At 38.4% G+C, this 19,821-nt stretch overlaps 1 protein-coding gene across 1 annotated transcript in view; it reads left to right on the forward strand.

Moving 5' to 3' along the window:
- Positions 1–1,958: 1,958 nt before the first annotated feature.
- The window catches only part of LOC140195008 (vasculin-like), a 55,089-nt gene continuing 37,226 nt past the window's right edge, over positions 1,959–19,821 (forward strand). The window contains exons 1-3 of the mRNA XM_072252554.1: positions 1,959–2,594; positions 6,373–6,543; positions 6,728–6,846. Of these exons, the coding sequence (XP_072108655.1) occupies positions 6,784–6,846 (63 nt within the window). The 5' untranslated portion in view covers positions 1,959–2,594; positions 6,373–6,543; positions 6,728–6,783. The remainder of the gene's footprint in view (positions 2,595–6,372; positions 6,544–6,727; positions 6,847–19,821) is intronic.

The following is a 19,821-nucleotide window of genomic DNA, read 5'->3' on the forward strand; positions in this document are numbered from 1 at the left end:
TAATTAGGGCAGCTGCTTAATTGGGTCAAAATTTATTGGTCCTGATGTGTGCAAATAAACTGAAATCCATTGTATAAATATTTGGATATACAGGGACTGATTAGGGATAGTCAACTTGGGTTTGTGTGTAATAGGTTGTGTCTAACCAATCTAGTTTTTTGAGGAAGTTCCCAGGAAAGTTGTTGAAGGCAAGGCAGTGGATGTTGTCTACATAGACTTTAGCAAGCATTTGACAAGGTCCCACGTGGGCAGTTGGTCAAGAAGGTTCAGTTGCTTGGCATTCATAGTAAAATGGAATAGACATTGGCTTTGCAGGAGAACCCAGAGAGAGGTAGTAGATGATGGCGGCCTCTCTGACTGGAAGCTCGTGACAAGCAGTGTGCCGCAGAGATTGGTGCGGGGTTCATTGTTGTTTGTCGTCTATAACAACGATCTGGATGATAATGTAGTAAATTGGATCAGCAAATTTGTGGATGACACCAAGGTTGGGTGCAGAGTGGACAGCAAGGAAGGCTATCAAAACTATCAGGCCACAGCATTGCGTCTAAAATTGCAGGAGTGAGCCATATTTCTCAGAAGCAAAGTATACAGCAGTCCCTGATGTCCCTCTGCTATAATGGTAGGAAATTGCTATTGCTTTGCTTGGAGTAATGAAGTTTACAAGAATATCTGATGGACAACTTCTAAATTATGAGGAATATACACAGAGAAGCTAGAAACTCTATTGGCAGAGTGATCAAGAATTAGGAAATAAACAATGAAGGTGATCGGCAAACAAACAAAAAATCATGAGGATTTTTTGTAATATCCAGTCACAGTTGAGAATGAATGTCTTGGGATAATTGTGGATTCAGGTTCAAAGACATGTAGCATAAGTATCCAAAAGGAAAGCGTTTGCCAGGCAATGCATGGAGGACAGAATAGTGAGTCCGGGTAGGTTATTCTTGGACAGAGCCTAGGGACTTTAAAGGGCCAAAAGATCCTTCAAAACGTAACTATTTTGTCAGTTAATAAAAGTTGAAGAATACTGATCAATATTTGCTATTTCTAGATCTTGCCGGAGAAAATATCCTCCCTATACCCAGCTTGTTAAGTTCTACCACAGCACTAAACTTCACAATAACATAATCTTCCATTCATCTAAACTCTAGTGAAGTCAGGCTAGAGTTCTATTTCCCGCTCATACAATATTCCCACCATCTGAGGAATGAAGCTGGTGAACTCTTGCTGCATTCCCTCAATGACAAGGATATCATTTTCTAGATGACTTCCGCCTAGCAGGTCATTGGGTTTGTGTTTGTTTTGACCACACGATCTTCAAACTCCTCGTAGGTCCAAAGGCTGTGATGGTGCATGCATGTCGCCATCAATCTCTGCCTTTATTGGGAAGTGGCTCCTGGAAAAATGGGAAGTGATCCACATTTTCCAGGTGAAGGGTCTCAACCAAAACTGCAACCATCCATTTTCCTCCATGGACGCTGCTAGGTTTCTTCAATTTATTGTGTATTGCACCAGGGAGCTGTGGAGACCCTTTGTTGTCAGAGGTGAATGTTGTACAATTTCCAGGAGGGTAAGGGGCGGGCGCGGAAAGAGGGGATGGACAAGTATCTCCTGTTAGCTGAATAACTGACTTTCTGGCTCCCATTAAAATACCTTCCCACCAAGACCTTACAGGTGGTGTCACTCACAATCCGCTCCTAATTGGTCCTCACTTAATTCATAGTGCTCTGTCCCTCGCTGCGTGACCCTCTAGCACTGAGAGAGAAAACCTAACAGCGTAGCACAGGCCGAGGACCGGCTGGACCGCGGATCAGGGGCTGGAGCCGGGGACGACGGATGACGGACCACCAGCCGCAGACAGCTTGACACCTCTCGCGAGAACTGGCGAACCGGCCGGAGGTCTCCTCTCCAATTGGGTAAGTCCTGCCCGACGTCACCCACAGAAAGGTCAATTTGGAGAGCGGCTTTCTTGTACAGCTCGCAGGCTCTAGCAGTTAGAACGAGGGAGACGAGGCGACGCAGTCACCGGCGAGCCCCGGCCCTGTCCTTCCATCCCCTCTAATCCTTCCCGGCTTCCTTCACCAGATGAAGCTTTGATACTCCAGCATTCTGCTGTCGGTGGTGACGTCAACAGAGCGACAGGGATTGGACGTCATCACAGGATGCCTGAGGTCGCCCAACTTTACGGATTGTGAAGGCACTGGAAGAGTTTGAGGATTTAATTTAAAATCCGCGAGGACCTGTGTTTGACTCTCGCCGCGTCTGTATCTACTGACGCTGATTTTTTCTCCAACGTGTTTACATTTTTTCTCCCCCCCCTCAGAATAGCAGATTTCCCAAGTCTTTTCATTCATTCCGCTTTCCAAATATTTACAAACGTGAAACACTTCCGAGGCCTAATTATCGCTCTTTGGGAACTAGATTTGCGAAAAAAACCCTTTGCTGTTGTTGTGAAAACTTAACTTGCTGCTGCCGAGTACTTGTCAGAACTTCTATGTGTTCAAGCTGAAATTTTCCGAATTTTCGTTTGATTAGACTGTATTATTGGTTCAGGTAACTTGTCGTCACTGTTATGCCGCGGGATATCTGCAGCAGTAAGTATTGCGCTTGATATATTATGTTTTAAATGCTGAATGAAGTCTTCTATATTGTTGTATAAATATTACTGAATTAATTGAATGGCCAAATATGAAAAATGCATTTTTGAAATTAAACAGTGTAATAGGTTAACATGTATGCACGTTGGGAATTTTATCGTCCAGATCAATTGAGAAAACTTTATTTATGATAATTCTAATCTTTGTAGTGGTTTGTTTTCGTGTGCATTTGACAAAAATGCAGAATTTTATTTGCCCAATGAATGGAGTTTAATTGGGGAGATTTTAATGGGCTAAATTGGACTTTTAACATCCCAAGACATTGAAATTTCTTAATTTAGGTCATTTTAATCTGCCAGATGATCAACATTTGACTTGTTTTTAAATCTTTTTGAGGAGGGTTGTGAATTATCTACCGTTTAAAAGGGCTTATCTGACTTAGTACATTAATATACTGATCACTCATGTCTGGGACCTGGATTTGAGTTTAGCATACCCTGGATAGGGAAGTTAACTGCATGGATGGAACCTTCTTGAATGGGATTGAGTAATCCCAATTTAGTTTCTATTGGGTATGTTTAATTTAATCAAAAGTATAGGGTAGTTTTTATTTAAATAGGAAACTCACTTGTGTCTGTAATAGAAATTTATATTATGGAAGTCTATTTAAGCTATCATTCTCATTTAACCTTGAAGATTATTTCTTTTTCTGTGCTCTTTTAGGTTACTTTTAAATATTGTTAAGGGTTTCTGCTTTCATCACACTTTCAGACAGTGCATTCTAGGTGTCTGCTGCTTTGGGTGATTTATTTTTTCCTATCCTAGTTGAATCCTTCTCACAGTTAATTTATTTTTTTTTGTTCCTAAAAACAACATACCCTCTCTGTTCTAACATCTGGGGCTTTCATGATTTTAAACACCTTTAAGTAAATCTTCTTTCAGCTGCTTTAGTTCCAGCGTAGTAAATTTCTCCTCATGACTCAAAATTTTAAGTTTGGGTTTCATCCTCCAGACATCCTCTTTGGCCTAGGACTGTACACAGCTCTGACTTAATCAAGATCTCCACATTACAGTCCAAATCATTGATGTGTACTTTGAAAAATAAAAGCCCTAGTACTGAGCTCGATGGAGGCTTATGGGAAGCAGACTTATGATAATCAAAAATCCTGTTGACCATGTTCCTTTGCCTTTTCTGCATTTTGAGGTAATCTTGAAATCGATGGTGCTTCCTAGTAGATTTCTTCTGCTTTCTTTACTGGTTAATCTGTCAAGCTGGCTATGGAAAAGATTGCTGAAGATCAGTGCGCAGTATAATGTGTTTTCTTCATTGGCATTGCCCTGTTATCTCAGAAAATTCAATGTCTATCTGCTCTAACCTTTCTTTGATTAATCCAAGCCGGCTGTCCTTGTTCAGCCTAAATGCTGAGTAACATCATCCTTTTAAATATTTTCAAGTACTTTTTTCCATATGAATTATCAATATTACTGCTGTATAGTTACATGTTGACATCTTCCAGTTTATGTAATATCCTCTGGTCCTCCAGTCTCATTTTTCCATTGTCAAAGTGGACTGGTAAATGATGGTCAGGGCTTTCCTTTCTCATTTACCTTGGGTACATTTTATCTGAACCTGATGATTTATTCAAGATTAAAAGGATGCAAGAGCAATCATGTGTTTATCATATAACAAGCTTAACATGCTTCATCAATAATATTATCATCTTTCACATTACCTTGTTTGTTGAACATAAGCAAAGTATTCACTGAGATAGTAGACATGTTGCTACCTGCTCACTTTGGTTATAGTTTTGGTCTCTGATACCTACTCCTTGTTAACCTCATTTTCTGCGCATGTTGACAAAATGCTTTGAAGGTCTCCTTGAGCAACATACAAAATGCTGGAGGAACTCAGCCAATCAGACAAAATCTATAGAGGGAAATGATTGGTCAACATTTGGCCGAGGCACTTTATCAGGACTTTTCCTTAATTTCTTTTTGGTTCTTTGTACTTGCACTACACCCCTGATCTCCCAATTTCTTTTAAATTTAACCCCAGGACCTTCTGTATGTCTAGGTTTTTTCTGGCTGTTTGGCTCTCAGAATGTGACATAACTATTCCTTTCATTGACGTATCTTTTATTGACACTATGGAAGTTTTTTTTGAGATTTAGGAGTGCCCCTTTTTCTTCTAATTGGGAGTGTGTTTGGACAGAGCTCTCTATCCCCTTGCAAACAAAAAGTACATTTGTTGATGTTCTCAGTATTTATAGTTCAGAGAGATACAGGGAGTTTTATCTGGAAAGTGCTTAATGTTTCATTCATCTGACAAATGTTGAGTAGGAAAAGCCTCTATCACTGTTGACCACAATTTATGAGCTCGACAAGGACAGAAAAAAATAATTGTAATTTAGTTCTAGTTTTCTGGAAGTTTGGCGTTGGGTGATGTTAGTGAGGATGAGGTTGTTAAATAAATAAATTAGTGTTAACTAATTCCTTCAGTCACTTTTAGTTGCGACAGTCTACATACTAAGGAACAGTCTGTATTAGTATTTGGGTTTGGTAACAAAGGCAATGGTGATACGCATGCAAATTTCATTAATTTTAACACCTGAAGTTTAGCCTCTCATTATTAAGGTAATGTATATAATCAAGTACTCATTTAATTCTATGTCAAAAAGTATTTGTTTAAGAAATGTAGATATCTGATTTGACAACAAATTGTGCAAAAATTGCATCATATTTTAAATTCAGATTTTGGTGGCTGGGCATCATCAGCATGGCCAGCGTTTATTGCCTGTCCATCATTGGCCTTGTAAAATGGTGTAAAGAAATTAGCTATTTATTACATTTTGTTAAATTGAACAACATTAATTCAAAATTGCTATCTTTAGTCATATCTTTATGATTAAAAGAAAATTGTGATACATTTTTCTTGTGTAATTGACAGTACAATAAAGCTTCACAGTTAACTGTAGACAGTCATAGTTTTAAGATTTGATACTATCTGAAATTGAACTTACTTCACTTCCAGCAAAGTTTTTAACCTGTTCCCTTTTATTGGTTGTGGTATATTTTAAACATTAATACTTTTGTGGTACTTGACTGGATGGTTTGATTTCAATTTAAATCCAATTTAAATTTGTTAATTAATGCATTTTTGCATACTTTAACCAGATAAATACCTTCAAGATGAATTGACTGTGGCAATATTTTGTGCTTAGCTATAAATATGTAACTTTCAGCCACATATTGTCTGGAAATAAAGAATTTAACTGTCCCTTGTGCTCGTTATTATGATTAATGTACTTTTTTTTGAGAATTTTTGTATTGCTTTGTGAACATCAGTTTAAACTAAACATGATAATGTGGCTGATAGTTAATCTTTTTCGAATGTGGTTTGGTGGGTTTAAAGGAGTTTAATATATGTGTGAATCTTAAGATTTTAGTGCAAGAAGAGGTAGTGCAAGAAGAGGATGTAACAAGTTTCAAAAACACCAGGGCAGTGTGTCGATGTTATGATATTTTATGATCTACCATCTGTACGCTGCAAATTATTCAGCCTAGATAACATTTTACAACAATGATGATTTTTCTTCATTTGTTGGTCAGTCTTAAGGTCCAGGAAATCACCATCTTCTGTGTAATGAAGTCCTTTACAGAACAAAATCTACAACTATGAAGCATATTTTCACAGAGATTTTTATAATCTTAAAGGGAAATGCATTAAAATTCTATGAAAATGTTTGAATTTAATGTTAAATATGTATTCCTATAGTTTTCAGACTTTTTGCCAGATTTATACAGCAATAAGTGCTGTTGCGCATATAACTGGAAAAAATGACCCTTTGAGAGATCCTTATGCTGTGCTGCAATGAAAAGAAGCAGAGTCTTGTGGTGCTGTTGCTGGGAAGTTCACATTGTGGGATTCCTCTCTTTTTGGAGAAAGGTATGTTGCTGGACCCTCAATTGCTTTCGGAGCACTGCATTAGTTTTATAGCTAATTGTCATAATTAAAATTAATGGAAACATTTTATAGTGAAAATGAGTTGGGTAATGTTATATTCTTTAATGATTCGGTTAGGGAACCAGCAAGTAGATTTTATAGTAATTAATTGCTTTCACTTTTTCAGGGATTTGCCATGAGGTGTTGATACCTTATTTTAAAACTCTGAGACATAGGACCTAAATGGCGCAGCATGACTTTGCTCCAGCCTGGCTTAATTTTCCAACTCCACCTTCATCAACCAAGGTATTGCAATACAGTTGTTAATTTTTAAAGCTTTAAAATGTTTGAATATTTTAGGGCTTTTTGTTCATCTAATTGCTTTTGGTGGACATAATGTACTCTTGCATATGCACAAGTAAAATCATTCCACTCTTAATTTGTTATAATGAAATTTGTGTTACTTGTTGAGATTTGACCCGGATTGTCATTAATGGAGCTGATTGGCCTCTTTGGCCCCATAGTCAGATTTCTCGAGCATCCACTTAGCTGCAGGATGATGTGCTACATCTTAATTATGCTGAATTTATTTTGCTAGATTAAGGTGCATTATTTAGTTAACATTAAACAATCACTTTGTATTAGTGCAAACAAAGCCATAGCACATTTTGATCAAAAATGGAATTGACTTGCTCTACTTGTGCTGGTTCTTTGCCAGAGAAACCAAACTTAATCCCTTTGCTCATAGACCTGTACTTTAATTTGCTTTATTTTTCAATGTAGTAACAAGTGAACTTAAAATTTAATATGCATTGCGAGACTCAATGATGGTAGCCATGGAATTATCAGATCATCAAAACAAAAAGGAACTTGTTCTAGTTTAGCAGAGATGTCTACCTCTTTGTACCTAGTTTGGCATTTAATGGTTCTCTTGCATAGTTGAGCAAGCCATTGAGGAATGTCAAAAATTGTTATGTAAGAACTGCAACAATGGAAAAAGGAACTGACTCACCACCAGCCACCATGGAATGGGCAATTAGAGGCTGGCAATAAATGCTTGTAATTAGTTGTGATGTTCTTCTGCAGATGAATAACAATATGTCAGAATTAAGTTTTAATAACACTGAAATATATTGTTTGTTTTATGGCAATACCGTTCTATAAGGAGTTGTACGGCCAGATTTGGGTACAGCTTCTTTCCAACTGTGATAAAACTGCTGAACCGATCCTGACCCGGATCTGGGCCGTACCTTCTCAATATCTGGACCTGCCTCTCGGTTTTTTTGCACTACCTTACTTTCCCTTTTCTATTTTCTATTTATGATTTATAATTTAAATTTTTAATGTTTACTATCCAGCGAGTGTGAAGCGCAGAATTAAATATCGCTGTGATGATTGTACGCTCTAGTATCAATTGTTTGGCGACAATAAATTATAAAGTAAGTTCGACAGTCTAAAGACATACGGGGTAGATTAATTGGTCATTGTAAATTGTCCCATGATCAGGTTTGTTGGAGGTTGCTGGGGTAGTGTGGCTCGAAGGGCCGGGAGGACGACTCTGCACTGTATTGCTAAATAAAGTAAATTAAAAGGAGGTAATGTTAAGTTGGGAGATCAGTGGAAAGGAGGCTAGGCTCATCTTTGTCTAGTTGAGCCAGAAGTAATATGTTAAGAAGTGAGGTGGGGACAAATGCTGTGAGCATAGAATAGGACATTTCTTCAGTAAACTTGTATAAGAGACCCCTACTGTTCAGGTAATGGTAATTCACCCTTGCAAAATTCACAATGAGCTACCACAAAAAATGGGATTCTGAATAAAAAATTCGCTCTTTCTAAATTTAGATGGGTAAAACAGCAATTTTTAAAAATTCTCATGTTATATGCGCAGATGATACTCCTCAACCTTACAGAAAGTCACGATTCGGACTGTTTTCTAGGAATACTACCCCTTTGAAGTCTGTAAGGTTCACTGAAAATGACTGTTAAACTTGGTATCTGCAGCTGCCATACGTATATTGGTATCTCCAGAAATGCAGTTAAGCCATGTATTAAGCTAACTAGTTCAACATAATTGAAGCTAATGCAATATTAAGGCTTTCACTTGCACAGGTCAGGCAGTTACTTACCATGGGCAAACCCTAAGGGGTGGCAAGTACTTTGCTGTGATTTTATTGGAGTGACTTCAGTGTTCCTCCTGGTGGAACACTGGAGCCACTTAGAATCTTAGTTTTAGTTTTTAATGCCCTTTCCATATTTAGGGTATATTTAGGCTGCATATGGTTGTCAACAGTTTTCAAGTCATGGCCTAGACTGCATTAGACTATCCTCACGTCCATCCAGGATCCTCTTTGAAATGAATCTATGGGAAACTCTTATCTAGGTGCAGCTTGCATAACACATTGAGACAATATGCTTGGTCTACTTGGGGAAATAGTTTGAGAATACCTTCAGTAACCTAACTACTGATGGGTTTATATTTGTGCTCCAAGACTTGGTTTAGAAAATTTGTAGAAATCAGGAGTGGAGGCCATTTGGCTTATCAAATCTATACTGGCTTTTTGCAAGAGCAAGTCAGTTGGTCCTTCCACAAATTCTTGCACTTTTAGACAGTTATTCAAATTCTTTTTGAACTTGTTGGATTAGAGTGTAAAATTGTTATTTTTCTCGTAGTTTAACTTGTGCTTGCATTTTAATCACCTACAGTATATACGTAGGTATATACGTGTAATTGTTGAATGATTTTTTTTTCAGTAATTGTAATGTAGCTGATTTATTTTTCTAGAAGCTTCTCTGGCAGATGTCACACTACTGAATCTGTATATTTCATAGGATTATTCTTATTATTGGAACATGTTTTTTTGTTTAGTCTTAAGTTAGAATTTAGGAAAGACAACCAAATCTTTGTTCTCATACATTTAATGAACAACTGTAACCATCAGGTTTTATGTCTCATTCTTGGCTTCTGAAGAACATTTGGATCGCAAAATCACCAGGATCCAACAAACTACTGTTGACTCTGAATCCACTACCACCCTGCCAGTGCAACCTGCTGCAGTCATTTGCAGAGGATTTTTAAAAAATTCTCCTCTCACTTCTAATTCTTTTTCATTTGAGCATTTTTATTCCCTAATTCTTAACCAACTTCCTGTATCAGTAGTTTTTCTATCTACACCTTCTTTGACTTTTCAGGGTTTTAAATAGTTTACCAGATCTCTTTAGCATTTCCTTTGTTTGACAACAAATCCAGCTTTCCAGAGTATCCATGTAAAGCCCCTGAGCCATGGATTCAATTCGATAAGTATGTACTAAACCCTCACTTAAGACATTTTTTTCCCACATTGTGGTGCTAGAACTAGCCAGAATATTCCACTCGGGTCCAAGCCAGTGACTTGAAAAGGTTCCAGGTGACTTGCTTGCTCTTGTACTTTATGCCCCCATTATGAAGGCCAGGGTCCCATATGTTTTATCAACCAATTTTGTCAGGCTGTGCACTAATAAAACATCACATTTCCCTGCACTAAGTTTTACCTGTCACCTCTTTACTTACTCTGCCTGCATCTCCTTGAAGTTTGTAACCACCCTCCTCACAGATCAGTCCACCTCTAGCTTTGTGTCCCCACCCCTTTTTTGTAAGTTGTATGCTTGTCGGTGTCGGTGCTGTGCAATTGCTCAGCAAAAGGAGGTGTAAGGCGCTCCTTCTGTCCGATAGCCTACAGGTCACCCTTGGGCAAGGTATACTACCTGTTTAGCCTCCCAATCAGGGTCACGTGAAGCCATGGTTTGCAGGTGGTGGATGGTTTTACAAGCAGATTCTACAATTGGAATTTATGGTTGTAAAACTAAAAACGCTGGGCAGATGAATCTGCTGATCAATGGTCAGGGTTACCCGTCCAGTGTGGACACTGCAACTGAAGAAGGCAACGGGAAACCACTTCAGTATTCCTCCCTTGTACAATCATGAACTCAAATCAACTACAGTCTCAGCTGAAAGATGTGAATGGAGCCTCATCCGGTAGAGGATCTCATGTCCACAGATGAACCTCGACTGTAATCCAGCGACTGCCGGCAGATTAAAAGCAAAGAAGATCAGATTAACAACCTGGAATGTAAGAACCCTTAACCAACCTGGTAAACTAGACAACATCAAACAGCAGATGGAAAGATTAAAAATCAACACCTTGGGAATGTGCGAGATGAGGTGGAGAGGAGCTGGTAAAACGGGATCAGAGGGATATACCATCATTTACTCAGGAGGAGAAATACAGTAAAAAGGTGTTGGAATTATGTTAGATGAAGAACATGCAAAATCAATAAAAGGCTATTGGACAATATCAGATCGAATGTTACTTGTGAAACTACATGCAAAACCTTTTGACATTAACATTGTTCAAGTTTATGCCCCAACAGCAGACAGCAGTGAAGAAAGCATCGATCAAATTTTATGACGAACTAGAAACAGCATTAAGACAATGTAAAAGCTCAGAAAATACCATTATTCCAGGTGACTTCAATGCAAAAGTAGGCAAGACCAGGGACGAGGACAATATTGGGCATTACGGCATAGGTGAGAGAAATGAGAGAGGTGAACAACTACCTATATGGGTCACAGAAAAAGATTATATAATTGGTAATACCGTCTTCAAGCAACACCCGAGAAAACTATGGACTGGAAGAGCCCAGGGGATAACAGCAGAAACCAGACTGATTACGTGCTTATAAGGAGAAGGTGTAGAAATGCACTGAAATCCTGGGAAACATATCTGGGTGTGGACTGCTACAGTGATCATGTACCAATAATCGGCTTGATGTACCTGAGACTCAGAAAGCTTAAAAGACCAAGAGTAGAGCCAAAGCTGAATTTGGGACTTTTGAGAGAAAAAAACAGTGACATCAAAAATGAATTCCAAATAACAGTGAAGAACAAATTCGAGGCTCTACAAAACATCACTATTATAGAACAGCAATGGGAAAACCTCAGAGACAGCATAACACAAGCAGCACTAGAGGTGATTCCCAAACAACAGAAAAAAGCTAAAAATAAATTCATGACAGAAGAAATGCTGAATCTTATGGAACAAAGAAGAAAATGTAAGGAAAATGAAAAAGCCTATGTATCCTTGCATGCACAGATAACAACCAAGTGCAAGGAAGCAAAAGAAAAGTAGCTTAAGGACAAATGTGAATTAATAGAACAATTGCAGAAGACCAACAGCAGCAAATGTATGCACAACGAGATCAAAGAGGTCACAAATTGGAAGAAAATTGGGGCAACAACAGAATGTATAAAAACAAAAGACGGCTCTACAATTATGGAAAAATAATGCAAAGATGGTCAGAATACATCAAAGACCTATACGACGACAAAGACCGAGAGGACAACTTTGATATTGGCAACAACAACGAGGGGCCCAGCAATACTGAAAGAAGAAGTGGAACATGCTATGAAGAAAATGGAAAAGGGGAAATCATCAGGACCAGATAACATTCTGATTGAACTGTATGAAACGCTAGAAGATTTTGGTGTAGAGAAATTAACAATCATATTGAATAGAATATACAACAGTGGCAAAGTACTAGAAGATCTTTTAAAGACAGTATTCATTGCACTGCCAAAGAAACCAGGTGCAACAGAGTGTGGGCAACACAGAACAATTAGTTTAATGAGCCCCCTCACAAAAATTCTACTTAAAATCATCATGCTCAGCATAAGACACAAAATTAAACCAGGGATTGGTGAAGAACAGTACGGCTTTGTTGAAGGCAAGGGAACATCAAACGCCACTTATATTCTCAGGAATATTATTGAAAGGTCAATAGAAGTACAACAAGACCTATACTTCTGTTTCACAAAAAGCCTTTGATCCAGTGAAACACCAAGTCATCATGAAAATGCTTAAAAATATATCAATATCGATGGAAAAGGTCTAGGAATAATCAGGAATCTCTACTGGCAACAGAGTGCAGCCATACAGATAGACAACGAGATGGGTGAATATCAGCCAGTGAAGAGAGGAGTCAGACTGGGTTGAGTTCTATTATCAGACCTGTTCTCCCTGTACAGTGAAAACGTCATGAGAACCATACAAGACCTACTTGGAATAAGTATAGGAGGATACAATATCAACAACCTCTGCTATGCGGATGATACAGTACTGATAGCAAACAGTGAAGTAAGTTTACAGAAACTAGTATCTACCGTCAACACAGAGAGCGAAAGACTTGGCTTAACCTTAAAATGAAAACTGAAGTAATGGTAATATCAAAGAAACCTGATATCCCAAACTGTACGATCGTATTGGGAAATGAAATCCTGAAACAAGTTCATATCTTGGATCATGGGTAACATCTGATGGCAAATGCAAAACAGACATAGAAGTAAGAATAGCAATGGCAAGAACAGCATTTACAGAAATGAGAAACATCCTAACGAGCAAGAAAATAGCAACTGACATCCGCCTTGGAACTCTCAGCGGCTACATTCTTCCTATATTGATGTAAGGCTGCGACTCATGGACCATCACAAATGCAGTGGAAAAAAGAATCAATGCAGCAGTGATGTGGTTCCTCAGAAGAATGCTATGCATTATCATCTACGGACAGGATAACCAACGAAGAAGTTCTGCAGAGAACGAAAACAAAACTTACATTACTTTTAAAAAAAAAAAAAATCAGAAAACAGCCATCAGAATTCTTTGGACACATCATGTGAAGAGAGCCATTAGAACATTTAGTTACAACTGGAAAGCTGGAAGGAAAAAGAACCAGAGGCAGACAGAGAATGGAAATGATAGATGGAATAACATCATGGTTAGAAACAAGGGAGGCAACAACTACAGTTCGGCCGTGGATGGAGAAACATGATCACCCACACCAAACAGCAAGGCACCTGAATGAGTGATGCTTGAGTAAAAAAATAATCTGTAAACTAAAATCTAATCATTATGAGGTCATAAGAAAAGTAAGGCTTTTGGGATCAATCCTGGACAGCTCTATACTCTGCATTAGTCCAGAAGAACACTATTTTCTGCTACCAATTTTCTTTCCATGATAGAGCCCCATTTATTCCAAGGTTATCAAACTTGATGACAAACCTAATGTGGCTTTTCATTGCATTCCTTTTGGAAGTCTATATATTACTACATCAACTACATTTTCCTCATCAACCCTCTTATTTAAAAAGAACATAAACCTGTCAAGCCAGTTGCAAGATTTCTGTATTAGTCCAGACATGTTACTAACTCTCTATCTAATATATTGTTCGTAAAATTTTAATCTGATGACTCTAGTTATAAGGTTTTCTCTATTCCTTTTGTGAATCAGGGTATAACATTTGCCAATTTCCAGTCCTTGGGCAGTATCTCTGAATCTACAGTTGTTTGGTAGATGTGTGCAGAGCCTCTGTAATTTCCTCCCTTACTTAAGGAACTGAGCATATATCCCATTTTGAATGGGTGATTTATCTGCTTCATACAGCTGGTTCTTCTATTTCTTTATCAATTTTTAGACTAGCCAAATTTCTTTTTTTTTGCTGAGACTCTACCAACATTATCTGTACTGAGGAGGATAACTGTAAAGTATTCATTTGTTACTTCTGTCTCAATGAGTGATTTACTTTTCAGTATCTGATCAGCTCTTTCTGTCCCCTTACAGTTTTATTTTCACATAATTTCATAAATATTCTACAAATTATGTTTGCTGCCTCTATTACCCAGTACTCTTTTTGTTTTATTAATTTTCTGCAAACAGCTTTCATTGAGCCACAGTAAAATAGAGTAGGAGTTGATTTTAGTTTCCTTGTTCTTGAGCTCTTCTTCCATTTCTAAGCTGATGCACTTTTTAAACTGCTGTTTCTCCCCATTCTCTCACTTTCAAAGCTTCATACAAATACATAGATTATCAGCAGTTGATGTTTATCTTGAAATCAATTCCAATTCCTCACAGTTTCATAATGCTTCCAATTTTTGTGTTTCATAGTTCACTTCCCTGACCTCTGAGAAACAACCATTCACTATTTTCACTTTGCCAATTTTATGTCATTGTGGCCGCTGTCCATTGCATTCTTATACTTCAGTCTTGGTCACGAGACTATTTGATATTTTCTTGTTAACCTTTTAGAAATCTGTATATACCATGTGAACTCAATTCCTTCGATAATCCTCTACCACCTTGTTATAGCTTTCTATCAGGTTGGGGAAGTGATTTGTTTTTAACAAATTAATGCCAAGTTCCTCAATTAATCCAGAAGTCAAAGTGACTGCTTTTTCTTTTTCAGATTATAGTTTTTAAGTTTTCCCACACCTGAGATTAAACTCACTGGCTTGTAGTTACTGCAACTATCATGAAAACCTTTTTAAAAAATATAATTTTGTTTTCATTATTCAGTTTTCGTGCACAGTCCCTGAATCTATAGGGTTTTGAAAAATTATGGCTAATAATTCAGTAACTTCCATCCTTCCTCTCCAGCTACATCTCATATTAGCCAGATGATTATCCACTTGAATTACTGCTAACTTTCCATTGCCACCTATTCAGTTTTTAGCCTCAGTGTTATCTTATTGCAACTTCCTTTGCTAAGGCTCTAACAGCACTATCTTTGACAAAGGCAAAGGCTAACGTAAGGAATGCAGGTGGTAGCTTTGCTGCCCATTGCCTCTGAGTTGATCTCCTTTTTGATATTCACATTCATCAAATTAAATACCCTCCATGGCACCCAGCATGATGGTACCTCTACCCCATAGTACCCAAAATTTACAAGTAGTACTGTCTTGGTAGGACCTTTGTTTCTTCCTGTCCACTGAACTTGTCTCTTCAAACCTTGATTCTGTTCCATCTCCCTTTCCCACCGACATCCAGGACACCTCACAGATTCTCCACCATTATTAACAATATATAATTCCCTGGGTCCCACTGCCTCATCTTTATCACCAATCTTTTGGGGGGGCGCTGCTACTTTCTGAAGCAAAGAACCAACCAGCTCCTCTCCACTAAATCTTCCACTGCCTCGCAGAACTTGTTAAGCTGAGCCACTTTTATTTTGACTCCTCTAGCTTACTACAAATCAGAGCTGTAGCAAAGGTCGCTTGCTTGAGCCTTTGCCATACCTGTCTTTTTGTTGGTTATGTAGAACAGCCCTTGTTCCAACACTGCTCGTGCATCTATCCTCAACCCTCTCTACGGCATTCAACACCTTCCTTTGTCACAATGGTTCTCTCAAGTGATGCTATGTCTTAGTTTGGAGAAAATTAGAAGTCGAACCTTTGAACTATTTGATTTTGAGAAAAGATGGGGCTCATTTGTTCACTATTATCATTTGAGCTAATTGATAGATTTTTTCCACGATCTAATTGTAAATTTTTTAGTATATTTTCTTTTCTTGCTGGCGGTTTGATGTTTATTTTTAGAAGCTTTTTGTATGACGCATGACTCCGGGGTTGTACACCTAATGGGTTCTTTTTTTTTTTCACTTTTTCAGCTTCGTAGGTTTTTTTTTGTTATCACAAAAATTTTTTTCAATCTTTCAGATAATGTCTTTTTTGAGACATTGTAAGTGTTGTTACTTCAATGTACTCATGTTATTTCTTTTGTATAATATAACAATAAAAAGATTTGAAAAGAAAAGAACACCTTCCTTCCGCACTCATCAACTTTATCACTATTGCCATGAAACTCCACCCTGGCCTTAAATTCTCTTGGACCATTTCTGGCAATTTTCTCCCTATTCTGGATCTCTCTGTCTCCATCTCCAGTGGTAAATGACTCCCACAGCTACTTTCTTCCATCTGGTTTCTCGTTAGGGATGCCTTATCTTTCTCTGTTTTGGTCTCTATTATATCTTTTCTGAAGATGAGGCTTTATTCTGTGGTATCTGAAATCAAAAGTTCAAAGTAAATTAATTATTAAAGTATGTGCATATATTGTGATATGCTACCTTGATTCATTTTCTTGCAGGTATTTACAAAAATACAATTTTATGAAAAACAACATAAACAGGCAAAGGCTGACAAAAATGTGCAGAAAAAGACAAACAGCAAAAGAAAAATGTTGATTTCTAATATGAGTTGCAGAGTCCTTGAATGTCTGTTCTGTAGAATCACTTCAGGGTAATGGTGAATGAAGTTGTCCAGGGAGCCTGATGGTAGCTTCAGTAATGTTATAACTGTTCCTGAACCTGATTATGTGGGATCCAAGTTTTCTGTACCTCCTACCCAATGATAGTGAGAAGGTGGCATGACCTGGATGATATATTTTCTTGGGATGCTGCTTTCCATGTAAGTGTGTTAATGCTAGATGTTAATACACTCAGTGGTGGGACAAACTTTTCTTGTGATGGACTGGGTAATATTCAGTACTTTCTGTAGCCTTTGTGTTCCTGGGCATTGGTGTTTTCATATGAGACAGTGATGTAACCAGTTAAGATGCTTTTCACTGTTCATCTATAGAGCTTTTGTTAAAGTATTTGGTGTTGTACCAAATGTGCAAAAGTTCCTCAGAAAGTAGGAATGGAGCTGTGCTTGGCCACCCAATCATATGTATAATGTGAGTTGTGCAAGAGGCTAAGTGCATAGCTCTGATACGCTTGTGCTGGTGGTGAGCGTGGAGGAGATGTTGCCATTTCATATTAACTTTAATCTGCCGTTGAGGAATTTGAAGATCCAGGGAGGTACTGATGTCCTTTTTCAGGAAACGTTGTTTCCTCTCTATTGTGGTTGATGGTGCTGGCTCACGTTTCTCCCATTTTCTGAATCTTTGCTATCACCCCAGACAGATCAGAAGTAGCATTCCCCCATTCTTCCCCTTTCACCTTACCAGCCTCCATGTACTACACATCATCATTTATTATTTCTGCCATTTGCAATGAGATCCCTCTGCCAATCACATCTTCTCTGCAAACATAGAAGGTGCAACACTTGTCCCTACATTTCTTCCTCCACCATTAGCTATGGACTTAAAAGCTTCTCTTCTCAATCTCACATTGACCTGTCTGCCTTCTCCACTGCCAAAGTGAGCCACACACAAACTAGAGAAATGGCATCTTGTTTGCTGTCTGTCTTCATGGCATGAGCATTAATTGTCCAATTTCAGATCACCTACACGCCCTGTACCACTTGCTCCCTCCCTTCCTTGCACCTAACTCCATCTGCTCCTGTTTTCCCCTCTACCTACCACCCACCAGCCTCTGTTTCCCTACTTCATTCTCCTCTCATCCACTGGCTCCATTTACTCATCTCCCTCATCGCCTGGGTCAAGCTATCGCATACCAGCCCAGCCTCACCCCACCCTTCACCTGTTTACGCTCTTTCAGTCTCGATCCTGATTCAGGGTCTTGATCCCAAATGTCAACTGTCCCTCTGACTTCATGAATGCTGCTAAGTTCTTTCAGCAGTTCGTGTTTAGTGTTGAAACTATTCATTACGGAGAGAGGGAAGCAGTTAATATTTAAAGTTTTCTTTTTGGCTTCCTGATTTTTATGTCTACTGGCCTTTGCTGGAATTACTGCACAGTTTAACAGAAACAAAAACCTGCTGAATGATTTCTCATCGAAGATAGAACTGTGCTCAACAAGAAGTTCCATTCAGAACCCAGCTATTCTTTTAAACTCAACAATGCCCCATTTGGTGAATCCATGGTTAGTTTGGTATTTTTCCATTCTGTGGAAACAGCTTTACAAACAATTGATGACAAAGATGAAAATGATACTTAAAAAAAAAAAGAACTGATGACATTTGCAAATTTTGGCATGCATTCTTTTTGGGGTTATTTGTTTGTTTGGGTGAAACAAACCAACAAATCTCATCTCACAAACGAGAAAATCTGCAGATGCTGGAAATCCAAGCAACACACAAAATGCTGGAGGAACCCTACAGGCCAGGTAGCATCTAAGGAAAATAGTACAATTAAACGCAAACAACAGGAATTCTGCAGATGCTGGAAATTCAAGCAACACACATCAAAGTTGCTGGTGAACGCAGCAGGCCAGGCAGCATCTCTAGGAAGAGGTACAGTCGACGTTTCAGGCTGAGACCCTTCGTCAGGACTAACTGAAGGAAGAGCTAGTAAGAGATTTGAAAGTGGGAGAGGGGCCCCCTCCGGTCTTCTCCTATCATTTTGGATCTCCCCCTCCCCCTCCCACTTTCAAATCTCTTACTAGCTCTTCCTTCAGTTATTCCTGACGAAGGGTCTGGCCTGAAACGTCGACTGTACCTCTTCCTAGAGATGCTGCCTGGCCTGCTGCGTTCACCAGCAAAATAGTACAATTGATGTTTTGGGCTGAACACCCCCCCGCCAAATGTCATGTTCTATGTTCTTTCACAACTGGTAGTTAAAGTGCTTTCTTCAAACTTCCTTTCAAAAATATGAATTCTCTTCAGAAGTTGCAGGAAATATTTTGAAGCACTACTGCATTCATGGTGGAAAGATGCATTGACAAGATTAGCCCATCGCTAATTTCATTTGGTGAGCAGCTGTCTTAAGCTAGTGTGGGGAAGTTGGATAGGTAGTTGCAGGTTATTAACTGGTTGATAATGAAGTGAAAGCAATGTATTTCCAAGTAAAGTTGATATGTGAGTTGGAGGAAAACTTTGATATTGTAAATCTCCCTTGCTCTTCTACATTGTAGAGATGATGCTGTTAACATGTGTTTAGAGGTTGCTGTCATTTGGGTCTTGGGAAGTTGTCAAGTTTGTGTTAACGCTGCAGTATGATGCGAAGATAGAGGGAGTGAAAATTTAAAAGTGCCCAGGATGTTAGACATGCAGATTGTTTAGTCCTGCATAGTATTGTGCCACTTGGTGGAAGTGCATTAGGCAAATGGAAACATTCCATCACAATTCCAACTTCTGCTTGGCAGATGAAAGGGGATTGACTCATTGATAATGTACACATCTTAGTACCCAGTTTCTTACCTGGTTTTCTAATCTCAATATTTATATGACTTTAATTTCTGGTAGTTGGTAACCGCTGTGATAATTCATTTGATTATAATATAATTTAACTGTTAAGGGAAAAGTGGTTTGTCTTTCTCTTGATGGAGCTGGTTATTATCTGGCAGTTAAGTTATTTGTTAGCTGAAATGCCACTTCAGGATTTCTGTACTTGCTATTTGGTTTGCTATAATGAAAGGGAACATTATATCATTCAGATGAACCATTAACTGACAGCTGTAAGAGCAGATTAGTTACTAGTCATCTGGTTGTGATTAATTCTTGTTGTCGACACATCGACTGATATATTTGTCCAAATCTCTAGAAGTCTCTCTTTAAACCCATTAATTTAGTACTTTCC

This window comes from Mobula birostris, chromosome 3 (assembly GCF_030028105.1).
Source record: "Mobula birostris isolate sMobBir1 chromosome 3, sMobBir1.hap1, whole genome shotgun sequence".
Classification (NCBI taxonomy): Eukaryota; Metazoa; Chordata; class Chondrichthyes; order Myliobatiformes; family Myliobatidae; genus Mobula; species Mobula birostris.